This window comes from Oryzias melastigma, linkage group LG18 (genome assembly GCF_002922805.2).
Source record: "Oryzias melastigma strain HK-1 linkage group LG18, ASM292280v2, whole genome shotgun sequence".
NCBI classification, from domain to species: Eukaryota; Metazoa; Chordata; class Actinopteri; order Beloniformes; family Adrianichthyidae; genus Oryzias; species Oryzias melastigma.
This window is the reverse complement of record NC_050529.1, coordinates 16316904-16343512: the sequence shown is the minus strand read 5'-3', so window position 1 is coordinate 16343512 and position 26609 is coordinate 16316904. Positions and strand designations below refer to the sequence as shown.

General features: G+C 38.5%; 1 protein-coding gene across 4 annotated transcripts in view; it reads left to right on the top strand.

Annotated features, from left to right (window-relative positions):
• The window catches only part of rbpjb (recombination signal binding protein for immunoglobulin kappa J region b), an 89485-nt gene that overhangs the window by 51877 nt on the left and 10999 nt on the right, over window positions 1-26609 (top strand). For all 4 annotated transcript variants that reach the window (XM_036216552.1, XM_024288746.2, XM_036216553.1 and 1 more), the window contains one exon: window positions 19574-19612. Coding sequence is in view for 1 of the 4 variants with exons in the window: in XM_024288744.2 (XP_024144512.1) it covers window positions 19574-19612 (39 nt within the window). In the remaining 3 variants the exon portion in view is untranslated. The remainder of the gene's footprint in view (window positions 1-19573; window positions 19613-26609) is intronic.

Below are 26609 nucleotides of genomic sequence, written 5' to 3'. Positions count from 1 at the left end.
TGTCACCAGACATTTTGAAGCTCGAACTGCTTTTACTTTTCTGAGAGGGCTTCACATAACGTTAAGGAGATGTTTGACTATTACTCTAGAAGCACATCTGTAAGGTCAGAGACTGATGTTGGACCAGAGTTTTTTAGCTTTGTTTCCACCGAGCGGTCCAGTCTGGTATTTTGAGTGTTTCCATTGTAAAGTGGACCCATTAAACCGTACCAGACCACTCGGGGGAAACAAGGCTTCAGAGTCCAAAGTATCGGATGCATTTTATTGTATGTGATAATGTATGGCATAGATGCAGCTTCTTGACCATGAAACCATTCCCTGAAGCCTTTGTTCGACTGATCATCTCCATTGTCTTCAATATTTAAAACAAGCCACCCACACCCAAACTAAAAGTGGGACCGAATATTCTTTACGCATTGTTCACAATCTAACCTGAAGAAGTTCAGAGGTGTATAGTGATTGACCTCGACTCACTTTGCACCTCAACTTTTCCTGGCTCTGTCACTTTCCATGGTCTACCACTTTGTGGCAGAGTTGCTATTGCTCTGAATCACCTTTACTTTACTAAAGCTCCACTGACAGTTGACTTGACAGAACCGATGGAGGCATCCTATCGCAGTATCAAACTCCATCTCTTCATACGTAGTTTACAGAAACGGTCTATATTCCTAAACATACACAGTTTGATACGCCTGTGGTCATGGAGGGGAATAAACACAGAATAGAATAGTGCACAGCTCTGATCTGCGCATGTGTTCATTAAAGCTTTGAAGTCAGTCATCGGGATCCCCTGTCTCAGATCCATGACCTTCTCCGATCGTGAGGACCCACTTAGCCCCACTGTGAGGGCAGCTGTAGTTTGCGGGGATGAAGACTGCTCACAATACTTCCCCTGGGCTCCTTCTCATTCCAGCAATGAGTCATCAACTCAGAGGAGTTGGGGGAGGAGGTGGGGGCAGAGAGGAGCAGGACAGGGTGGTTCATTCAGGGTTCAAACCTCCCTTGCGTTGTCCTCTCTCATCTCTCTTCCACACAAGTATTTTATCCCCCTGAATAGTAAATTGTATCCACTCTACTGGGCTGTTCAACAACTATAAAAACCCATGATAATATTTTGACTATTAATGCTTGTTTTGCTAAACACATTTAGTGTGTAAATGTGTCTTGGTTTGAGTAGTGTTAACAAATTTACGAGACAGGAGTCCTTTTGTAAGTTTTTATTGTGCTAATTTGTTCACACTACTTATTTGGCCCCGGGTACTCTGGTTTGTTTAAAAGTGTTGCTAAATGCTCCTTATTATTGAGTTTTTATTTGTTTGCCCACAATTCTGTGCATACAACCCCCTTTAGTTTGGATTGTCATGACTGCACATTTAAATGTATCTACAGGTCATGTGATGCAAGTCCTAAAATGCGCTTGAATACTCTTACACACGTCTTTAGCTTATGGTGTTTACACTGGACAGCTGCTACTTGATACTAGCCCATGTACTCACAGTTGGAGGACGCTTGGTGCAAATCTTTTTTCAGGCTTTTTCCTTCCCAACACTATTCAGATATAAGAAAGACTTGGTGTCATATAGTTCAAACCTGGTACAAACCACATTCATTGGTCAAAACTGGTTTAACTTTTAATCCACATTCAATGGCCGTGTGTTTTGTATATAGAAAACAGACTTGCACAGCATTGCACAAATGCAAGAGTTTTCAAAGCAGAAACCCGAAACATGCATGTACATGTGCTTACATATGCCTAATTTCCAGTCCGGTCCAGACTGGTTTAGAATGGTCTGGCCAATTCAAGAGAGCATTTCCATTGAGTGTTAAACTATCAACGCGCTTGCGGGGTGTAGACTAATGACGTATCTTTGCATCAAAACGGTGCGACTACAGTGGTTTTCTGTATTCGCGGATTCGGCGTGTCTCCTGTCCCTAACCCCCGCGAATAAGAGGGGAATACTGAATGCAAAGAATGTAATATACTTTGCAAGAAGATTGCGGGAGGTGAAGAAGAATACAGCCAAAAAGAGGGCAAAACTCTTAGCTTAGATCTTGGGTCGGGAAAAGTGCTGTTCAGACGCTTGCTATTGTTGTAACATCTTTCCACCAATCAATGGATTTCATCATGTGACGAAAATAGCTCCACTCTAACTGGTCCGTCCTATTATTTTTTTCATGGACCTACAACAAACGGTGCACCAAAAATTGTATGGTCCGGCCTAATGGGTCCATTTTATAATGGATACACTCAAAATGTCGTACCCAGTTCTGTCTGGACCGCCAAGTGGAAACGAGGCAATAGATTGGAAGTGGTCGCTTGAACGTGCGTTTCTGAGCAGGGTGTAGCAGTAGCAAAAGAGGATGTGAGTCTTTAGGTCAGGTTTCTCAAACTGAATTTACCTTGGGGCCAGTGAAGACAGAGTCTGGGTGACCCTGGGCCCTATGGGGTACCATTTGTGCCAGAAATATGTTTTTGTGTCCACTGTCTATATATTTGGTGCTATGTCTATGTCTTCAGAACAAGTTTATTAAACATTTGATCATGTCTATGTACTACTAAGCAATATTTCTTGCGTGTCCTGTAGAACGACAGGAGCTAACAAGGCTAGCAACTGTTGCTAAGGACTTTTCTGATGACCAGATCCAACGACAACAGCAAATGCAAAGTTTTAAGCTAAGTAAATACAAAGCTGTCATCAAAGAAGCAGAAGAAATTGCTTAGTAGACATTGAACTTTCATATTAAAGCGGGTGCTACAAATGGCCACCAGATTGAGACCCCTACTTTATGTTAATGCGACATGGTGGTGACAATGTTTTACCTATAAGTCCAAAATGAAAAGATTTTGTCGAGAGGGTTATTGCACAGACTGGTAGGGACACTGTAAGATGAAAGTTGCAGAGATTAGCTGCACATTACAAGCTAGCTCCACACTCCTTTATTTTTTTGAAGTCATTCGTGTCTGATTCATTTTTACTGAAGCGTAGAATCGCTGAACAAGTGAGTGTGTGCCTCGAAGGTGACTAGGATTCTCCTGGATGGAGAAAGTCTGCCCTGAGTGCTCCGTATGCAGCGTTAATGCTGGAGAGTGCGGTCAAGAAGGATAGAGGTGGAGGGGAAAAAAAAAAGAAAAGTAAAGAGGGAGAAAAACAAGCTTTTTTTTGGCTTCCCTCCCTCTGTCATTAAGCTCTCCCATGTCAAAAGACAGATGGAGCTGCTGTTGCTGGTGTATGTGTGCATGCGAGCTTTTTCAAGTGCAGGCCGATGTGACCCACCCCACTCTCCACACACACACACACACACACATGCTGCCTTTCATTCTGTCCTCAGCGGGGTGTCTCGGGGCAGCTCCCAGACCTCTGCCATCTGCAGTCACTCAGCCTCGAGGGTCAGACGGATCATCAGCCGGATCGAAGCGTTCTCCACTCTGCCTTGTGTCTGCTCATGCGACATGAAGCTCGGCCATTTCCGTTCTGATCACACACCTCTTTTCCTTTTTATGTCCTTATGTTAACAAGCTTTGCTTCTGTACAATAACAGTTTAAATTCTCACTCCGATCATCTTGTGATTTATTGTTAAAGCGTTACCAGGTCACAGACCCTCTTGGTTAGCTAATAGCTGTCCCGTCTTAAAATGGACCGATGTGTTTTTATAAAAAAAAATTTTTTTTTTTTTTCAGGGCTGATACAGAATGTTGCCAGTCAAAAAGATCAGTAACCTAAATTTGAAGCAGATATTGATTTACATCCAAATACTCAGAATGGGGAGGACAAACATTCTTTTTTTGACGCACTATTAAGTGTTATTGGAAGGTTATTTGTTTAGAGGTTGTTTACTGGTTATTACCACATTAACAGTGACAGGCCTAGCTGCTAGTAACATGACATGGAGAGGACTGAGATGTTTATTGCAATTTTAGGAGAGTTTTCTGTTTACTTGCCTTTGACACATCCGTACACCTACCAGAGCTTCTCTACATGAGAAAACTTCTCTGCCATGTTTGAGAAGTCCTTCAAATTGTTTCGTCTTCTGACTGACTCTGCCGCTTACCCATGCATGGTTTGCATAACCAAACACGGAGCCATGGTTGCATCTGAGCCAAAATCACCTGTTCAAAATTGATCCGTTGGTTAAATAAAAAGGTGGACTCCGATGTACATCAAACTAATAAATAGATGGCAATAATCAGCCTGGCCAATAATTGGTCGACCCTTTGTCGACCCAGAACAAACGGTACATGCTGGTTCTGATCTACACTGTTATAAAAGTCTTCTTTTATGACCTCCATGTGAAAGTCTTTTCTTAAGTAGTTTCATATACAGTCAATGTATGGAAGACACGGATGATTTTAAGAGATCAGGTTTATTTATTTTGAAAAGCTCTGCAAAAGCATTGGTAAGCACGTCTCCAAGTCTTAGTTCATGAGATTCCCCTAGTGCGATGATGTTTACCATCTACTGAATGACGGCCGCTTTCAGCAGTACTTCCATCTCTCTTTGACCCAGTTTGTTGACTTCCTGTCTCACATTAGTTTGAGGAGGAAAACATAAGAATGTACTAAGACAATAATAAAGTTCAGGAGGATAACGATCAGATTCTCTTTCATGCTGGTTTTGGGCTCCACCCATGTAATCAACACATGAAGGCCAAAGCTGAGTACCTGATTGGTTGACGGATGTGAATTCTTCGCCAAAGTTCAGATATTTGAACTAGTGTGCTACTTGTCAGAATTTTTGCGTATCCCGTTGTTGTGCTGCTGTCACACCACTGTATCGGACCTTACGCTCAAATCTATGTCGAGTTAACAATGAAACAGGGCGCCCATACCACGCCAATTATATTCGGTATGAACGCAGCTTGAAAGGTTTGCTACATTATTTTGTCTTTTAAAGTCTATTCTATTGTTTTTAGGTATAGTAAGACAACATTTATTCAACTGAATTTGTCACTGTTTGTGACATTTGTAGTCAGCCTGCCCTTGTCACTCCTCTGTGTTGGCAGGAGAGCTGGCACATGGCAGACAGCGGTGCCAAGCACAGAGCAGCCTCTGATCCCAGCCTTAGTTGCTGCCTGCGAGACTTTTGGACAAAATTTCTACACACTTCATCGTCTTCACCTCCAACACTCATTAAAAGTAACCCTAGAACACGAGTTATGTTTGGCTGCCTTATCTGCAATCCTTTCTTATCTGTAATAAATATCTAATTAAAAGCTGTGTTTGGATCTGTGTGTGATAGACCACACACAGCAAAGTTTAGAGCTGTATGGGGTAAAAAAAAAAAAAAAAACAAGGCTGATGTAAAGCTTCGTGTTGGGGCTCTGACATCAGTATGCAGGTATTTTTCAATAGGCTGCCTGGATTAGTGCTGGCAGCGGGCTTGCATTTCAGAATTTCATTGACACGCACATTCACTGGCTTGGTGAGACTTGTTACTTCCACCCATTTTTTTCCCCCTCTGTTGGGTCTTGAAAGTTTGGAAACGATGAAATGTTTAAAAAAAAAAAAAGAAGACTAAGTCTGCGCCTCAGCCTGCATTCGTCTTGGCTTATTTCTGCTCCCAAAACTCTTGTGTATTGCTGTCTGTGTTGCTTGTTTGGGAGTTTATAATTGTGAATGAACACTCATAAGAAATTCCTGTTCTCCTATCTAGGGTGAAATATTTTTTTTCCCGACTGTTCTCCACAAGTTTCTTACTTTCATAAGACCAGTATTCAGATATGTGGTGTCACAGTAATTGCTCGCGGCGCTGAAATTCACTGGAAGCTGCAAGGGAAGACTGCTGTTGATAATGAAGTGGACGGCCAGTCAGTGAAGCCGTGATATCTGTTATCAGCCCCAAGGCGGGGAAACCAGACTCTCTTTTTATGGCCATAATCCCACACCCCGATCCCCATCTTTCCTTCACAAGTCTTATTGTGTGCACTGTCGCTGTGAAGATATTAATGAGAATCTACACAAGCTGAGGATTTGGTTTCATACTCACAGCAGACAATTTATTGACTTTGGGTTCCAATTTTTGGAGGAAGCTGGTAATTTTAGGGTAGTTTCTAAGAATTTCAAATGACAGAAAGCACACAGAGCAATTTTTATTCATCACAAACTTTTATTTTCATAAATGAATAAAAGTATGTTTCTTTCACTTAGATTGGATTAAGGGTATCAAACTCATTTTGGTTCATGTGCCACATTCAACCCGTCTGGACCAGTAACATAATAGCAAAATAACTTATGGTCAGCTTGTTATCTGTAACATAATAATAAGTGATTAGGGTACTAGGTTTATTGAGGTTTTGTTTGCAACTGAGAGAAAAACAAAACAAAAGCAAAGCACATACACTCACAGAGGCCAATGGATTTTAAGTATTTGAAATTTCAAATCATGCCAATCTTGGTTTTTCTTTGCTCCCCCTAGTGGTGGCATTACACATTTCGGTCATTTCTTAAAAGAACCATAACTCGTGACAGGAATGTGCTAGAAACTTGGTTTTTTAAATATATTTTTGTCTTTACAATGGGGCAAGATGAAATCATTTGGGGGGCTGTATTCTGCCTTTGGACCTTATGCTTGACAACCCTGGATTAGATTAAAATAAAGTGTGAGCTGAAGATAAAAGGTTGTAAAAAGCTGATAGACAGAAATGCCATTGTTTATAGAAACAACCTAAAATTCTACAAATGAGTTTTTCAATTTTACTTTGATAACAGTTGTATTTTTAGTGTAAATGTAACCCTTGCTCTAGCATAGGTATGTTGACGTTGGGAGTGGGGTCATCTGGACCCCACAAGAAAAGATTTCTGATTTTCACTGGTGCCTGTGGCAGACATGAAATCTTGTCCTCCTTTATCCACATTTGTCATGGGATGGATAACGCATCAATGTAAGACTGGGGTCATCTGGACCCCATAAGATAGCACAAGGGTTACGAAGAATCGTGGATCCCAAGATGTATGTCAGTTCACATTGTGATTATCATGTGTAACTCCTGTTACTTTCACTCTGGTTTCAAAGACTGTACATCAGAACACAGATTGGTCAACGCCTTTTTACTGCTGCAGCTGGCAGTTCTTGCAGTATTAAGACAAATGACTGTCAGCTTTTGAGTCTTTATGCGCTAAAGCCGAGTGTATGGATATGACTGTCTGTCATGTGTTGGTGTGTCTGACTGTACATTCTACTACTGAGAAAATTAACTCTATTTTAAATTCACACAACACAAAACAGAAAAAAAATGGTTTAAGAAGGGTTTTAAAAAGGCTAATCTGGACTTGATTAATTGAGAAATAAGGCAGCCTCTTGGATTAGAAATAAAATGTCTTACTATAACTTTAACAATAATGTCCAGATGACCCTTGGAATGAACAAGAATCTTCACAGATTTGCATTGTTTTGAAAATCACTTATATAGGTTGATAATTTGGTAAATAACTTGTTGTTGGAAAGTATTTCAAATAATTAAAAGTAATTATTAATGCAAAGTAAATATTTTTTTTCCTCTCCTTGACTTTTATGTTTGGTGTTTATATAGTAGTTTACTTCACTACTTTTGTGACATTTACAAGCTGAAGATGTTAGGCGTCTCATAATCTAAATTTGAAAAGAAGAACCGTTAGAAAGTATGCAGTTTGCATATATAATCAAGCTGCTGCATTCTCGCCTATGGGGCCCTCTATCACTGTATGTTAGAGGGCCCCATAGGCTGCACCCCAACCTTTGACCCAACCATGAATCATGATGTCTTATGTCTATGCGTTGGTTTAATCCTGTGGGGAGAACAAGCTCTGTGAAAGGCTGTAACTCTAAACACAACATGGATGCTGTTGGTCTTAAAAACTGACAGAAGTCTTTCGTATTTATAGTTGTGGATGAAACTTTTGACATTAAACTGTTTTTTTTTCTGCAGTATCTCTTAAAAATAGTTGTAAATATAAAAGTATTTGGTGAACTTGATTTTTATCTCCTTTTAGCTGCATTGGAAAAGTACAGAAAAGGTTTTAAAAATAGGCTTTTAAATCCATGGGTGAAACATGTTATTTCAACCACATAATGCTTACTTGTGACTACTTCCAGGTACTGGCAAAAAACAAGTCACACATGAAGCCAGTTTGTATGTATAAAAGTTGGCTTTTGTGTTGTGTACGTTTGTTTGTGTCACAACAAGCATAAAGAAAAGGAGCCAAGAATTGACTAAAGGTTTCAGCAAATTATGGAAAATATGAAGAATCTTAGGGTTACAAGACTCTTGTTGAGCATTTTGTAGCTTGTTTGTCCACTCTGCGTTATATAATTAGGAAGTTTATTACCCATGGAGCGGTAGCCTCTGCTTGGAAGTGGACAGAAAAGAAAAACTACATTTTAGTTTTAGGTTTAAAGAGGTAATTACTTTTTTATATATGTTCTCTTTCCATGGGTGTTTGACCTGGAACATACCAAAGAATACCAAGCTGTGGTTAGAGTTACAGGCCTGAAGAGTCCTGAACCGGACAGTAACCCGTTCAGATCCGAATTCCTCTAAACTTGTATAAAGAGAGCTCAACAGTGCTGATATGAGACGAAATCCAAATTTCTGTTAAACAGTGTAAGAAGCTTGTTTCTTCCAAAGTACTCAACCAACTGTTATCCATTTACTGATTTGGAATTTAGAAAAATGTTAGTTTTCTCAGCTATTTTTTATTTATCCATTCCTTAAAAAGGACATAAATATAGCAAAATCATTCATAGTTGTATTTTCTCAAGATTATTTAGGTGTACAAAGACATTTGTGCATGATTGACTGTTTTGAAATTACTTTAAAAGGGTGTCAATAACTTTGTAAAAGTACACCTGTGCCGTGATCTGGATTTGACCAGCATGTCCTAATGTTTGGAATACTTTGTAGGGGGTAATAGTATAAATTACTTTTTTTCTTAATAGACTCATGCTTTTTGTACCACTGGATGTGAAGTCACAAATCATCAGCATGTACATTGTGCGTTGCTTAACTTTGAACACATCATCTCATACTATGAAGTTCTTCTGATTGAACTGGACCATATTGGACTGGTATCTACTGAACCTTTCACAACACCTTGTAGAATATCACTCTTTTTCTCATTGATTACTTGCTCTTTGCTTTACACTAAGACAAAGTGGATCCAAATATAAGAGATTGACTCTAAAATCTGTGTTTTATAATTTTCTTGCCACTTTTGTCCTGATATAAAGAGGTGCAACTTGATTTGGAAATGCACTAATTAGATTTATGAAGTAATTAACATTTTTACTCAGTGATAACTTGGTACAGTTGATTTTCCGGTTCTTTAAAAAGAATTATGATGGCTATGTCTGAAACTTTCTCTTGTTTGTCTTAGCTGAAAGTAAAAATAAAACTTTTAAAGCAGATGATAAAAAGACAAATGAAAAAACATGAATTGAAATACAATTATTTCACAAAGATTGTTCAATCACAATGCATTGTTGTCTATATTCCCCACTCTATTAAGCATCAGTGCACACTGGTTTTTTGCAGAGACTTCTTGGAAATTTCTAGAGCACCCGATTGTTGAATTGTAGATTCGGACGCCTTTACAAATTGGCAAACGTACTGTATTGTGCACTAAGTACTGAAGGAATTCGGACATAATCGATGAGGTATATAGTAATGCTGCATCTAGAATTTCTAAACAAACCCATCACTTTCAGATGAAGTATAATCATAAACAAATCAGGGTATTTTTTTAATGTTTTAGTGAACTTTTAATGTGTTGATGGATGTTTGTGTCTGACCGTCACCCACACAGCCATGAAACACGTTAGCGCATCACAGAAAAATGGGTGGTCGAGAATCATGCAAAGTAACTCCTTCCCTTCTCTTCATCTAATATGAATCTTTCCATCAAAGATTGATGTAGGAACCCCTAAAGCACAATCTGCAGTTCTTTCTCCTTTACCAATGTTTTTTTTTCTTTTGAAGTAATTGCATATCTGAGAACTCTGACTCATTTTAGCAGACAAATGAATGACACATTCTGGTTTACAGTGAAGGAGTTCATCGCTAAGTGGTGAAAAAAGTTTAGTTTTATGAATATCTGTGGAAGTCTCTTGTGCAGCAATGCTAAATAACCCTTTGACTGAATATATTTAAGAGTTTGATTGATATGTACTGTGTTGCCTGATGAGTGGAGAGGCTTTTTTTAATGGTGAACTCTCTTCGCCATTTTTCCTAAGCGATGCTTCTATAATGTTGTAGTCACAGATGTTGAGGAAACTACAGATTTTTTTCAAACCATAATAAGCCCCTGATTATGAGGCACATAGATTGGTATGACTACACTACCCAAAATGCCTAGAGGGGGCAAGAGGCAGGCGATTGGTTAGAGGAGTTGATGGGACGGGAGAGACCAAATTAAAAGAGAAGTCCAGCTTTTCGTAGTTTACTAAAGTCGTACAAAAAACATTTTGACAGATTACCAAGCACCACGGAAAATCAGTTCAGAGGTCAATAAACACAACCAGAATCCATAAAGAAGTTGATTTTTGAGACACAGAAAGGATTTTAATTGCACCTTAAGGTAAAAAAAATACAACACCCTAAAAGACAATCAAAGAAACAGAAAACTTCTCCAATAAAGACTTTTTTTTAAGGTGAAAAACTTAAAAGTTTAAAACAGATTCTATGATAAACCAGTTGCTTGAAATATCCGTAGAAACAGGAAAAAAGATTTACTAATTGAAAGTACAAACCTTAGTTTGTTTATCACAGAGTTAAGAATTTTGGAAGGTCTAGTTTGCAGTGCTGCACCTCTTCTGCCTTATATAGCTTTAAATCTGCTTTAGGCAAAGACATAAAAGTTTTCAAAAACCTGTTCTGACAAGTCTTTTTTTCACATTCAATGACCACATTTTAAAACATATATATATATATCAATTAGTTGTGCTCAGCCTCCTGTTTACCATTAGCACACCTGTAAAGACGTCTGCTGATCTCCAAAGGTGACAGCTTGTGTTTTATTGTAAGCCATGTGTGGACAGAGGGAAGCGGGCGTCCTGTGCGCCTTACCACCTCCTTTTATTTTGCCTCAAGCTCCAGTCCTCCCCATCAGGTTCTAGTCTGAGCATTTGTGAAGTAGTGGAGAAATGTACTTCCAGTTTAATCTGACTGAGGGTGGGATCTTTGAAGAAGGTAAAAATAAATGGTGACTTTGCGTTGATCCCACAAAGCAATTTGCACTTATTCTTGAAAAGCACCTAGATGGTTAGTTGAGGTGGAAGCAGTCGCTGCAGACTTTAAAGTTCCACTCCAACAATATTTTTTTTCTATCGTAAAATCGTTCCCAGTAATCCTTTAATTTGTGATAAATTTTTTTTTAGCCAAAATCAAAAAGCCTATATTGGTTTTTAAGACATATTTTATGCACGCGGCAGTACCCTATTAGAAATAAAATTCTGTGTTGTGGGCGGGACTGTTGGCGCAGAGCAACCCCGCCTCCTCCCTGTCGCTGAGAGCTCTGGTTGCGCTCATGTGCAAGCTAATAGCCTCAAGCTATCATTAGCGACGCAAAAATAACGACGAGCATTATTAGATCAATCCAGTTGTACGGTTTTGGGCCAGAATCGCAATTCACTACATAATGAATGCTAAACGCTCATCACGTCACGCACACCTAATCATGAGTGGGCCAGACTTTAGGACGCTCATATCAGTAACTTCTTCATTAGTCTGAGCTTTTTCTAGCATCCGGTTTTCATCTGGTCTTGATTTTTTTTTTTTTCTTTTAAACTTGTCCTGTCCAACAGCTGAGCGGTTTTCATCTGGTCTTGATTTGAATTAAGTAATACTCAAATGTTATTTTAATCGTAAATAATTTTATACAGGCCCTCTATTATGAAAACAAAATAAAGACAAATTTCAGTGGAGTGAGTCTTTAAAGTGTTTGAACATGTTCTTGTACCATTTTTCTCATGATGGAGGACATACAGTATATATAAAGAAAATTAAGTTCAAAATTGCATTTTGAAGAATTTCTAGCTCCAATATTTTTCTTCCTTTTTGTCACACCGTTAGGTTGTAGGTGTGAGGGACTTTAAGATAGCAGGAGAATGTGTAAACATAGAGCTCTCAGCAATGGGAGGGAAAGAGGAGGCGGGGTTGCTCCACGTCAACAATTCTGTCCACAACTTGGAGATGAATTTCTGATGACATAATGCTCCTGTGCAGAAACTGTCCTAGAAAATGACAGTTTTTATAAAATTTTGGCTAAAAATAACATAATAATGATTAAAAGACCTCTGGGAACGCTTTCACAATAGATCAAAATATAATTGGACTGGGACTAAAAAGAAACCCGACAAAAATCACACAGGCGAACTGAATAAGCCGTCTCTGCTGGTTGTATAAATTGCAATAATTAATTTCCAGTCGATTGGCGGTAGATAATTTGGTAAAAATTTTCTCTTGTTTTGGAAAAACTAACATTGTGACATTTTTAATCAAATGAGAGATTAACGCTAAATTGCTAAATTATTTTATTGTTTGAATCAATAGTCGTAAGTGTCAGATGAGCTTAGTGAAAAGCCATTTTCTTTTTGTAAAAAGACAAAAATGTCCTTATTTTTGAACGATTTAATGTGTTTAAAGAGATTCTTGTGAATCATTCATTTGTGTAGTGTTTATAAATAACAAAAAAACAGTCACTTAAACTGATAAATCAAGTTTAAAAGCTTCAAAAGTAAAAAACAGTTAACTCACTTTAAACTTTGAACTAGCTTATGGGTTTCAAATAATTTTTTATATATTCATGTAAAATAGTTGTTATTTATATTTAACTAACCTTTTACTTTCCCACAACGATAGTCAGTCAGTGTTGAACATGGAACCAAGGAGACGTTTACTGGTCTAGGACTTGTTTCACTTCCTGTATTTAGACTGAATTTCAGCACCAATTTGACATTTGGTTTCAGATATCTAGCAAAAACAAAGACTGTGATGCTGTTACCATGTTGGGTGTTAATTATAACTCGAGCTAATGAGAGAGTAGACATCCTCTTTGGTTATAGGAATCATAGAGAGAAGTCTACTGCTGTAAACTGAGAGTATTTGGTCAGATTCCACCACTTTCATCCCTTATTAATGAAAAAAGTAACAATTCAAGCCTACCAATCTTCTTAGAATGGCTGCATTTTTTTAAAGTTTGAATCCCCTCTTTAAGGTCAGATTTCAAACTTGGACTTTGAAGTCTTCATTTAGTTTTTAAGTCATTCGTAGGTAGATTTTCTGGTGTGTTTTGGATCACTGTGAGCTTCGAGACTACAGAGTTTGTGGTTACTTTTATCACAGCAAGTTTTATTGTCTCAAAGCAGCAATAGTGCCCTAAACCATTAAACTTTAAGTTTTACACCACATGTAATGAGATGTACACCATCCTAAAAGTTCAGCCTCTATTCACCTCAATCTAGAAGATATTTATCCCAAGTCTTAGAGATCATCAAGATGTTTTGTGGCAATACTGGGACAAGCCTTTCTGTTTGTTTGCTCATCAGCTTTCAGTAACTTATGATACAATTCACTGCAGTTCTGTGTTATCTTCATGTGTAAACATCAGTTCTTTGTGGTTCTGAAGCTTCAGAGCTATGGAGTTACAACCCTTTTCCCTGGACTCTTGGGATTTCCTCATTAAGAACAAGTAATGAGGTGAGAGGTTAATGGAGATCCGCAATTAATGTCCAAGTCACTCATACGAGAGTTGACCTGTATGTGTAATGCAAGTTTGTGAGTTGTTAGGCTCTGTGGATGGTCATAGACGGGAGCGGACGCTTCCTAAGGGGACCACGGATGTTTCTTGCACTTCCCTTTAGGCTTGTATGGCCACCTCAAAGAACGTCATAAAAAGTGGACGTACTATCGTCATGCGTTGTGAAGTACTCTTAGGGCTAATGTAAGCTGCACTCACGTATGACCTACGATTGGTGTCAATAGCTGCACTTCCATTACACATACGTGCAAAACTTTCTTGGAATTCTAGAAATTTAGAAAAAACACAATTTTGAAATTACACTATTAACATTTAATCATAATTGTGCGAATAAACACAAACCAACTCACATGATAAGTCATTCAAAAATACGGTGACTGATGTGAAAAATACTTAACATCAGAAGCATTTAAATTTCGGCACTAGCGCTCATCAAAGGAGACGTCGGCGTCTTATTTATGCTTATTCGTCAACAGATGAACTTCACTTAAAGGTCTCTTACACAGGATATGGCGGCATATTGGAAAAAAAAATTAAAATGTGTGCTACATGTCTTGTCAACGTAGCTGTTACTTTGCTCTTTCTAGTAGGGCTGCACGATATTAGAACAACAGCTCAGTGGCCTTGTGGTAGAGTGTCCGCCCTGAGATTGGAAGGTCGTGGGTTCAAATCCCGGCCGAGTCATACCAAAGACTTTAAAAATGGGACCCAGTGCCTCCCTGCTTGACACTCAGCATTAAGGAGTTGGACTGGGGGGTTAAACCACCAAATGGTTCCCGAGCGCGGCTGTGTCTGCAGCTCACCGCTCCCCCAGGGGATGGGTCAAATGCGGAGAACAAATTTCACACACTTAGGTGCGTGACAAATAGTGGGACTTTAACTTTAACTTTAACTTGCGATGTGCGATATTAGTGATAAATATTGCAATGACGATAAATGACCATGTAGCAAAACAACTAATAAATCATTCCCATTTCACTGCATCAGTTTAATTTAAATAATTCAACAGAACTTAAATTGTACTCCAAATGACCCACGTCTACATAAAAGGGCCTACTTTCTAGTACTCCCGACAACCTTGTGCTCGCAGCATACCTGTAGAAGAAAATGTGCACGAACATCGACGATGCTGAAGTTAGGAACATTCTACTGTATTTTTCCAGTCCTGTTCAAAGACTGCTGCACCTAGACAGCTCAAACCTGGATTAAATTATGCTTTGATAATAAAGTTTTTGATTTCTGAAAGCCTATTTGATAGACTAGAGTCCAAAAAACGTGATAAAGTCATTCTATTTCACATTTTAACAAATCAAATTAGAAACAACCTGCTAACTGCTGTTAATTGAAGTCCAATCCAGCAGTTTTTAAACCGGTTTAGTTTGAGCGGCGCGAGCCTGAAGTTCGTCTTAACTCCGTGTCTCCTGTGGTCGACTCTAGCCGACTCTCTGCAAGTGCAGCAGTCAGCACGCTTCATCTGGCGTCTCTGCAACACAACCTGTTGTGGCTTCCTGCGCCGGGTCTCTCCCCCTCGGTGTTTGTGTCTGAAGTAACAGATGCGAAACTGACTTTGTGGATGTGAGGAGAAATGCGGACAGTGGTTTTTCACAGAATCGGCTAACCAAAACTCCTGAACAGGTGGCAACCTTGATTTCCCTGCTTCTTCGCACTGCTTCAGACGACAACCCACCTCATTGTTTGCAGCACAGTCATGATAATGCATCCGACTTTGCTATAAACCTTTATGGCTGATTCATGCATGTGTAAATTCAAGGTTTTAATGACCTTAAAGAACAAAGAGTAGGTTTTCTCAATGCATTTTCCCCTCTCCACGTACCTGCTATCAAATGTCATCTCCAATACACTCACTGCTTATTTCCCAGCATCCCCCTGCTGCCTTTCACCTTAAATACCCTTTGACCTCAATCTGCCGTCTCCCTGCAGCGCCTCTTCCTCCATTACTTGCAGTTTTTGAGTCGAGGTTCACAAGTGAGGAAGGGAGAGGCTTTTGTTGAATCCATTAGCTCGCTGAGGCTTCAGCGCTACACTGTGGGAACCTTATTGATCGCTCCCCTTCATAATTATTCCACCTTCAGTCCCTTTTTCAGACTCCAGCACAAATTTCCTTACAATTTTCTCTACTTACAGCTTTTACCTTATATGTTTCCTTCTTTTTGCTTCTATGATTTGCTGTATGCACCTTTTTTTTGTTAGTTTCAACATCATTTACTTGTTTATATTAATGTCATCGATGTTCATTTGGCATAAAGATGGAAGAAAATCTAATCTCTGAGTTATTTCTCAGTTTTTCTCACTGAAAGGTGTTGCAATGTGAAATATAATTCTAAAAAAAGTTTTTTTTAAGAAACTTCCATTTTCAAAGTAATCAAGTATTTTTTTTACTTTTTGTTCATATGTTGCATTGCAAAAAATGGAACTCTATTTGCACCCACTGTAATGATCTCATTGCTCTTTGTTAAATGTAAATATATAAAAAAAAAGAAGCCTTGGAAATATAACTTCAGGCTTTCTCCCAGGGAGACCAACGCCTGCAGAGCCAAGGAGGAGGAGGAGGCTTGATGATGTTGCTGCAGAAAATTTCAGTCTACCACTGCTACTATAGTTATACACAACACATCAAACAGGGTTCCTGCTGGGTCTTAAAAAGCCTTGAATTTGAAAATGTGGAAATACGACCTTAAAAGCATTACATTTTGATATCTTGGTCTTAAAAATGTTGCAGTTTAAAACTTTTTCCGTATTAATTTTCTGGTCTAAAATGTAAAATGTAAAATGTTTTAACACGATTGTGTAAGTAAAGCGCGTTTATCAACATCACGCTGGATGATTTAAAAAAAAAAGACAAAGAAGGAGAGGAAGGGGGCACTGATAGATTTCTGCATACAGAAAATGTAGCGACGGTGACGAGCAGGGCTGAAACTGGTATGGACCGGCGCTGCGTACGGGCAGGACTCTAGATTAACACCCGCCAAATGCGAGTAAAACTTTAATCTAGCGGCTAGAAAAAAGTCACTAGCCACTTTGGCAGGTGAAGCATCGTTCATCCTCAGTTACAGGGAACTCAACCTCACAATCATGACTTTTACGTGTTTACCTTCCCTCCCCATTTGGCTACAACAAACAGCCCAGAGTTAGTTCACAACATTTAATCCTCACATTCGCTGCTGTTGGTGGTTCTCCAGGGACGCTCTGTTTATTCACAGACATATTTCTATGGAAGTTGGAGGCTGGTTCGTTTGTGTTTGATTAGTTTATAACAGGACAAGAAAAAGAAAAAAAACAAACAAACAAAGATTCATAAAGTTTCTGAACAAAATTGTGGTTTATAGTTCAATATAAAACAATAACACAATGGTTAAAGTGAAACATGCAGCAAATAAGTTAACTTTTATTAGTAAAAGTCCTTGAAAAAATAAGATTTCACGGGAGATTGTTCAAGATGAAGATTGCAAGTGAGGATGAAGATGTACAAGCTGAAATTAGAAGAGAGGAATTGAGAAAAGAGGTGCATTTGCTGCATTTATCAAGTTCTTTAGGACAACAATCATAAATATTTGCTTTTGTTTTAAACAAATTGGAATAATTGAACATCTCCAGTTGCAGAATGCATGTACGAATTCATGCATGCTTATAGTCTCATAATCTTATTTGAGCAATCTCAAACTCTGGATTAGCACACTTTGGTCAATACTCTTTTTTTTTAAATGATTACCGATGGTTTTACTGCACCAAAATGTGAGAAATAAAGTAATGAGGGTTTTCTGTAGTCTATTAATTGTAGTTTAAATAATGAAATTTGAACCGTAATTGATGACATTACTCTGTTACTGATGAAGATTTTGTTTTTTCTTCGTTCATTCGTTGGAAAATTAGGCCGAGAAATTGGTCTTAATTTTTCATATGCAAGGTCTTAAAAAAGTCTTAAAAAATCTTAAATTTAACTTGAGGAAATATGTCGGAACCCTGATTAAACAACAGATTCAAGATGCCGCGGAGAAAAACAGCTTCGTGCTACTTAGTAATATGTTGTATATCGGAGCAAATCTAGAAAAAAGCTGCTTTTTCCCGCGTCAGAATTAGCTGATTCATAGTGAACGGTGGAAGATTTATGGCAAGCTAAAAAGCCATTTATTCAGGTGTCACTGAGACATCCCACAAACTAAAACAACCAAAAAAAGACAAAGAAAATGTTTCAAAAAACAAAAGTACATTTCAAAAACCAAAATGAATGGCTCTGTACTGATCACAAAACGTTTTAAAGTTTTTCTTTCGTTTTAGTTGAAGTTTCAGCTCTGTGAACCATTTTAAGGTCCTATACTCCAACTATATTTGATCTGTTTTCAAAGCGCTTAAATTTTTTAATTTCATTATAATTCTGCTGTTTACGGCAAAATCTAAAAACTTGTCATTTTCAGGACATAGTTTCTGCAGAGCGGCAGGAGTTCATTAGAGTTCTGGGCAGGACTGTTGGTGTGAAGTAGCCGCACACTGATATCTCAGTAAATCTTGTTTACTCGCTGTCTCGCTAGCTTACAGCCCCTCACAACCCTAAGCTAACATTAATATCATTTCTATCCAGATGTGCAGTTTAAATCCAGGTTACCAGTACAAAAAGTTAGTCTAGTACCCTGATGCATCTTTTGAAGTTTGTTTTTGATGAAATATCCATCTTCTGTTACTTCTAAACTCCTTGTAGTTCATAAAGGGATGAATTGTCCTTAAAGCAAGTGTTAGACATTAACTAATAGCAGGATAAACAATAAAAAACATTTGAGAAATAAATGTAAAAAAGGGTTTAAAGTAGATTCTTGACTCTTTTCAGTGCAGTCGTGTTTTTGCTTCCTTTTTTTTGTGCTGGTCGCAGGCCGAGGTGTTGCTTTTTTGTGATTATACAAGAAGCACTTAACCACATTTCGTGAAGCTTGGTTAAGTGGTGGAGTGTTGATACAAGAAGTGTGGCAGTTTGTGTTTTGGTGCTTACCACGTGCCTGCAGATTCTTGTTTCTTTTACCTTTATTGGGAAAAAAAAGAACCTTTAGGTGTTGCAAAGGTCACGACCCTTCTCTGTTCATGCGGTGGATGCGCTGGTTTCAGATATAAGCTGTAAGCTTAAAGTTTATGTTATTCTACATCATTTAAAGTGATTATAGGTATTCAGTCACACTTTGTTTTTAATCAGAAGTTTTTTTAGGTTAGTGTTAGTTGCTGCAGAGCTGTTTCCTGTGTGATCTGGATGAGTTGTGGTTCAAATATAAACACCAGGTTCAGTCCGTTAAATACAAAATTTAAAGGTTAACATTTTTTCTCCTTTTGATTTGATCTTCTTTGAAAAATAATGATAAACTCTAGATTTTTCTTTTTTTGTAGTTAATATTTATTAAAAAAACTTTATTTGTTCAGTTGAAAGTACCAATAGTTTCAGTTTTGCAGTAACATGAAATCTTAGATGGTTTTCTGACCTTTTTATTAAGCTGGTGTCACAATAATACTCCAATAATCCAGATAAGAAACGGTTATATTCCCTTTGCAACCTTTAAAGTGGAACATGTACACCTCATAGTTGTGGATCTTGTGTGATATTAGCATTCAGGAATTACGCTTCCACTGAAAACAAGAAGCCTTACTTAGGTGCTAGGCAACAGGTTCGACTGAAGCTAGTTTTGAGTAAGCTTGAGTTCATAGATCTTTGCCACCTCTCTGTGACCTCATTGTGTAAAGGCCAGAGTGCATGCTAGTGTGTTTCCACCCCCCCATCACTCTGCCGGGGTTTGTGATCGGTAACCGACCCACTCATGATTATTTTTTCTCACTTTGTGTCTCTACAGGAAGTTCGGGGAGCGCCCTCAGCCACAGCGCCTAACAAGGTATGTACCCAGTCAGGTTCCTTGAAAGGCCTGTTGTCTTGTCGCGGTGGTTTTGGTTTGTTTGTGAGTAGAAGAGGCCACTCTGAACACTAAAGCTGGTGCTTCAACCTACGATCTCGTCCTGACCTCCAAGTTAACATTTACAGAGAGATTTTCAGTAGCACTGTTTGCGAATGCAAAGGCTTACTTGGAGAAATTTGAAAGCTAAGAAAGACTGCACTAGTGATCCGTCTCCTTTGAACACAAAGCTGATGTAGTGTAGGAGTCTTAAGCCTCAGTCCCAACTGGCCTTATGGGTGGATATGGGTTCTCTGCAGGCAAAAAATGGGCAAACCTGTACGGAGCATGCAGGTGGTCAGCATGAAATGTCAAGGTCGTAGACCGCTATGTGATCCCATAGAGTCAAAATGTTCATGCACATCTTATCTACGGGAATGCTGTGGGCACTAATGCAACACTCATTGGTAAGTGAGGTGAGGCGTAGACAGTACGTATGAATTTTTCATTTACAACCCCCTCAAGAGGTCCGTCAAGTGATAAGTGTCCACACCTTGTGTATAGCCCGTTAGAAATGAGGAAATTAGACAACAGGGCTGGGTTAATAATATCGATTAATTGGTTTGAATCAATTTAAGCTTAATAGATCAATAATCAACTCATAAAAACTATAAATCTATTTAGCACATAAAGCTAAAGTCAGCTAGCTTGATGCTAACGTTTAATGGATTTTCCCATAGGACGGCTAATCTAACGCTCGGTCGACCTAAACTCACAGATATGAATTTTCCAAACTCTTAAGGAAATGTTTTTTAAGTAACCTTTTGGGGTCTAAAACATTTTTTCCTCATACTGTCTTCTTCTTCTGGAATAAATTGTAATGCTGTAGCGTGATCACCACCTAGTGGTCAAACTGAGACGTCCTCCAGGAGAAGCAGAACAATGTTTCCAATGTTAACGATCTGAACATTTGTTAGAACTTCTCCTTTAGAGAATCCATGTAACACTGTATGATATTAACGATCTCATTATGTTACTAATACATTTTGCAGTATGTGAACTGGATCAGATTAATATAAATATATTCAAATCATGTAAATGTTTATAAATGTGTAAACTCAAAATTGAATTGATCTAAGGAATCGAATCGATTCAGGCTCTTGTGAATCGAATCATTTCTGGATATTATAATCGATACCCAGCCCTATTAGATTGTAGTTTGTTTTTTTTATCCTGCAGGCGTCTTTATACCGCCTACATATTACATGTAAAATCAATGCTTGCTGAACATGCGTGGGGTCAGATAGAGGCTAGTACTTCCCAGCGACTAGTGTGGTGTAGTATTATCCGTTTGTCAATCACTGCACAAAACTCAAACATTCCATTTTAATGACATCCCTTGAGCCTAAAGAGAATTCCAACACATCTGTGCTCCCCTTAACTGTGCTCCCTGAGGCATATTTACAGTAAAAGTGGGGTCATCTGGACCCCACAAGATACCACAAGGGCTAAGATGCCACAGACCCCCCACGGGCCCAGACTATCCAAAATCTTGCATCACCTCTAAGGGCCCATGTGACTAAGGCTTTAAGTTGCTTCCTCTCAGCAATCAGACTGCAATTTTGTTGATTTAATTGGATAGTCCCCTTCTCTTGGAGTCTCTAAAAGGCTCATCTGCACACTGGCGCAGCTCCTAGATGTTTTTATAATTTTTCATTTATAATTTATAAAGATGCTCCAGACTCCAGACTGAACCCTGGCTTGATTTTTGATTTTTTTTAGGTATAATTTTGGCCGTATTGCAGCTTTAAAAGGAACTCCACTCATTGAATGATTTACTGGCTTTAGTTTCAGTTGTCCTTTAGTGTAGTAAATTATTTGATATTATTATAAAAACATATATTCTTTAGTCATTTTTTGATGTAATTTACCAGATTCCAAAATGTTGCCATAATAGAGCAGTGCATTCCTGCCATGTCATTTATAGAGGCATGGCCTAGCGTGATGTTGTGAAAGGAGAATATTCCTATTCTCTCTTTTTTTATTCTTATATTTTATAGATTTCATTTAGTTTTCACAAAGAACTTTCACATTATTAAAATTGAAGATGGTAGAAAACAATCTCTGTCAAAACTGTCAGTGGAAGTCACACATCTCTGTTGGAAATGTGGTTAAATGTTGTGGATTACAGTGAGAAGGCAGTTAACTGCAGGTATGCGGTTTCTTAATAGTAAGAATGAAGAAATGAGGTTTAAACATCAATCATTAGGGGACTTTTTTTTACCACAAAGGTGTTGTGGGGAGTTGGATTCTAAATGCTGCTTAAAAATGTTGATTTCAGTAGGTTGATTTTTTTCTCTCTCTCCTGCTTAGTCTTGGTCCTCGAGATCTTAACACCTTATCTGTTTTCCAGCTGTACCTGCATTTGCTGCTGCAGATTGAATCAGGTGTGTTCAGTCAATTAAAACATGGAAACACCTGAGTTAATTAATTAGCAGCAGCAAAGAGGTAAGGGAGCGTTGGAAAACGTTAGGGCTGGGTTGATAAAATCGATTTGAATCAATCTAAGCTTACCAGATCAATAATCATTTCATGAAAATATAATTCAGTCTAGCACATAAAGCTAAAGTCCACTAGCTTGATGCTAACATTTAATGGAATTTTCCATTGGATGGCTAATGCTAACGCTTGGTTGACCTAAACATATATTGCTGATTAAATGAACATCTTTATAAACTCACAGGCATGAATTTGACAAACTCTTTTAAGGAAAAAGTAACCATTTGTGGTCTAAAGCACAGTTTTTTTGCTCATACTTTCTTCTGGAATAATGTGTAAGACTATAGCGTGATCGCCACCTAGTGGCTAAGCTAAAACGCCCTCCAGGAGAAGCAGAACAATGTTTACAATGTTAATGTGTAAACTGTGTAACTCAAAATTGAATTGAATTGAGAGGATAGAAAAAATCTGAATGAAATCAATCCAAGCTTTTGTGAATAGAATAATTTCTGAAAACAGTTTTTCCGGCGCTTTTCCAACCAGGGTTCCTGGTCATCCTCCAGGACAAGGATTGAGCAACTCTGATTCATGACATTTTCAGGACTAATTGCCAATAAAAATCCATCCTACCATTCTTTATTAAAAGTAAAATCCTTTAGTTGTGATTCAAGTGTTCATTTAACCCTTTAACACCAGAGCTTTAGCTCCAGTCTTTGAACGTTCTTCGAACTACCGTTACTCCTCCACCTGTTCCTCAATTAACATAATTCCAATGAATTCTGACACGGAAAAAAGCAACATTGCACTGGAACATTGACTGTATATGAGAACTGGACCGGGTTAACTGCCCAATTTCCACTCCAATGAAGTGAAGTCAATTGAGATGCCAATTTTTCGGTATAGTCATTGCCATGTCGTCCATAAGTAGAGTTTGGTCTGAGTCATTGATTTTATGGCAACACCTCTTGCTAATCTATTTCAATAGTCGTCGACTAATCATGGCAGCCCTACTCCGAAGGGACTGTTTTTTCATCTTTCTTATGCATTTTTTTTCCTTCTGCAACTAATATTCCCGTGTGACCTATACTTCTGAAAATACAGTAATTGTAAAGGATCAAACAACCAATTTGTGTCCTAGAAGTTGGCAAAATAAAAGCAAAAACAAGGAAATCAATAATACCAAAACAATCACCATCGTGAGCGTAAATCTGGTTTCTGTTCTAAAAGAGCTATAAACAGGACAAAGTAACAGTAATTCCTCCCTGGATGTTTATGTGCTGTACCTCTTGATATGGTCTCGTATGATCAACAAAAGGTAAAAGAAAGCATGTGCAATGACTTAGAATGACTCTGCCTTAATCTACTGCAGTTGGATGATGGTCCTGAAGTTTCTTCCTCGCTGAGGAACGTTCATCTTCTCTTCCCTGTTGCATTACGTAACTTTTCTTCTGCTGCTAATAATTATCAGTCCCCTGTAGACTGAAACGGTTCCGGCCATGTTTTCCTAAGCTCATGTTGAAATAGATCTTTGTTTTTTGAGTTATTTTTGGCTAAAGTAGTCGGAAAAGTGACAATGCGGCGCAGAAATGTGGACTCCTGAGATTCAGCACAACCATGGTGAGCTGTTTAGTGAGTTTCTGGGTGTTGTAATTGCTTGTTAACAATTTTGTGTACTTTTTGTGGTTTCAATAAATTGAGATGGTACAGATAGAAAATAAGTTTTACCAAAGCTAGCGATTCTCCACTGATTTGCTGAGATACTATTAAACATATGTGCACAGGTTTGTGTTTTTGTGTGTGTGGCTTTGTGCGCTCTTGTTTGCTGGATTATCAGATTTTTTTTCTTAAGAATCTTGTTTGTCCAAATCTGTTGGCGTTCAGATGGGGAGCAGGTTCTGTGTTAACTAGATCAGCCAAGTAAGGCCGCCGCATCTCCTTGAATACCGTATGTACCTCCAATTCTTTTCTTCTTTTGTGATATTTTTATTGCCAAAACGTCATCACAAATAAATCTTCCACAGATTTATTCTTTTTTGAGCTTTCATTTTTTAGAATTTGTTCCAGAAGAGTTGTCTGTTCATGAGAGTTTATATGAATGTGTTTATTGCGGATTTTTCTATTTGTTTATGACAGTTTGCTAAAGACTTTTTGTAATTTAGGGGTCTAGATATAGCTGGATTTCTACAACATTTTTCATAAGAGAGAAAAAGAATCTGCAAAACTAGTTATTAGTATAGTGTGAGGCCATAAGGTTTTCGGCTTTACAACCTTACCTAAATCTTATTAGTCATTATAAGTCGTATAAGTCATTCTACAACCTCAATTGAACTTTTGGTTCTGTGTAGGCCGGTTTACCACGAGCAGTGGGCAACCCCCTGTTAGTCAACCAATATCAGGAAGTATCCCGATCCCCAGCAGAACTCGATGTCTGAAAGAAGAAAAATATGTTTCTGTATTCGCCACTGAAACTTTAAACTGATTAATTTCTTTGAAACAAGTCGTGAGGTGTAATAGTGCGAGTATCTGTGACGAACTATTGAACTCAAGTTACAAGAGGGGCTACATCTTCTGCCCCGTGGCTGCTGCAAAAAGACAGAAAAAAGACAACGCAGAGCCTGAAGTTATCATTTAGAATCTGCAAGTGCTTTGGGATGTGGGAGGGGTCGACGGCAGCACCCTCTGCTTTTGCAAGAGGGTAAGAAGTGGTTCGAATAGTCGTCCTTGATAGCATCACAGATGAGTGGGTATTTCTAAAAATGTTCTAAAAATATTGGAAAAGTAAAAAAAAAGAAGAACGCATTTAAATGAGAGCCGTCTCACTGTTAAGCAAGGGTGCTAACCACTACACCACAACCCAGAACAACCTGGAAAGCTTCAGAATGAAATGGGGATGCTAGTCTGTTGTGTTGTAGTGATTGTTAGTTGATTGTTCATCCTTGAAAGTTGAGAGATTCAGATTAGTACGCAACGTCACTTTCCACCGTAAAAACGCACAAAACAGTTCATACCTACTGATAAAACAACATTAAACAACAAATTACAGTTTTTTTTTTTTTTTTAATAACCAGTTTCCCATTAACTTTTGCCAATACAGATCTGCTTTAAGATAAATGTGTCAGAATGCGGCTACAGACTTGTGGTGAAAATCTGTCGGTTTGCACCTTACAAAAGACATCTTCCAAACCACAACCTCCTCCACCGTCTTTTCATGGAAGCTAACCTTCAACGCCAACACTTCCTGGTGTCCCGTTTTCCAGGAACTCCAGGCTTATGCATTGGTTTTTTTTTTTTTTAAGAACTGTGTTGAGATCTGAGTTTTTATGAATTGCATTTGTTTGGGGTTGAACGCCATCATTTGATTGGTGAGTTTTTTGGAAACCCTAAAGTAGTATTTTGTCTTTCTTTGACCTCAGTACGGTGTAATCTGTCTGATACGTGTCAGAAAACATCAGCCTACCTCCACAACATTACGCATCGGACACTTTTTGAAGAAAATGCTTTGTCTCTTTGACGCTGCAGACATTTGCTGCCTTTATAGGTCACCAGGTGTAATTCGGATGTTATATTGTGCAGTTATATTGTGGACTAAGCTGCACGTTGTGTGTTTTTATCAGTCTAAGAAGTCCAAAACCAGGGGTGTCACACTCAATCGCACTGGGGGCCAAAATCCAATTCCGGCCCCCGGGCCTTAAATTGACACGTGTCCTAAACAGTTTGGGTTATTGACGATGATACTGATTTGAAACTACTTCTGTAGATATGGTTTGGATCCAGAAAGCTAAAGGCTCAAAGTTATCCGCCTTAGGTTTGCGGAGGCTCCCAAGGGGCTTGTGGAGATCAGGTATCAGAGACGGGGCCACGTGTTTTTCTGCAGGTTTCTGCCAATAGAAACAGATCATAAGAGTTTGAGGCTTATATGAAGAAAAAATATTGATCAAATGTGTTTAACTCCCCCATTATTGAGTATGCAGCATTTTTGTTACACTGATGATTTTTAAGGGTGTAAGAAAATATTGATATAGTGAAATATCGCGATACTTCATTTTGGCGATACTTTTTAAGTTCTCCATAGGCAATAGTTAATTATTAACTATAAATGTAGTTCAGTGGCTTTAAAAATGAACAGTTTTTTAAGTGTGTATTTGCTGTCATGTGTGCGTTCACAGGAGGTCATGTGACAGTCTCTGGTGTAGATGGTGTGACAGATGTTTGGGCAGATGCTCTTCTTTCTGCAGATCGACTGAACCCTACCCCCTGTTCACATGCACAGACACACACAGAATGTATTTGTGCATCTGCATTGATGAATCTCGTTTGTTTCATTTGCTTCAGACTTGTGTTGCACTCGGTAAGCGCAGCGTGCTTCACTTTGTGCGTCTGCCTGCAGCTTTAGCACAGGATGTTGGGTTGTGTGCTGGTCACTGACGCTCTCACTTCTCCTTCCGCCTTTGACTCAGGAAGAGACTCATCTTCATCCTGTGTGTCTACGTTTGTTCTTTTA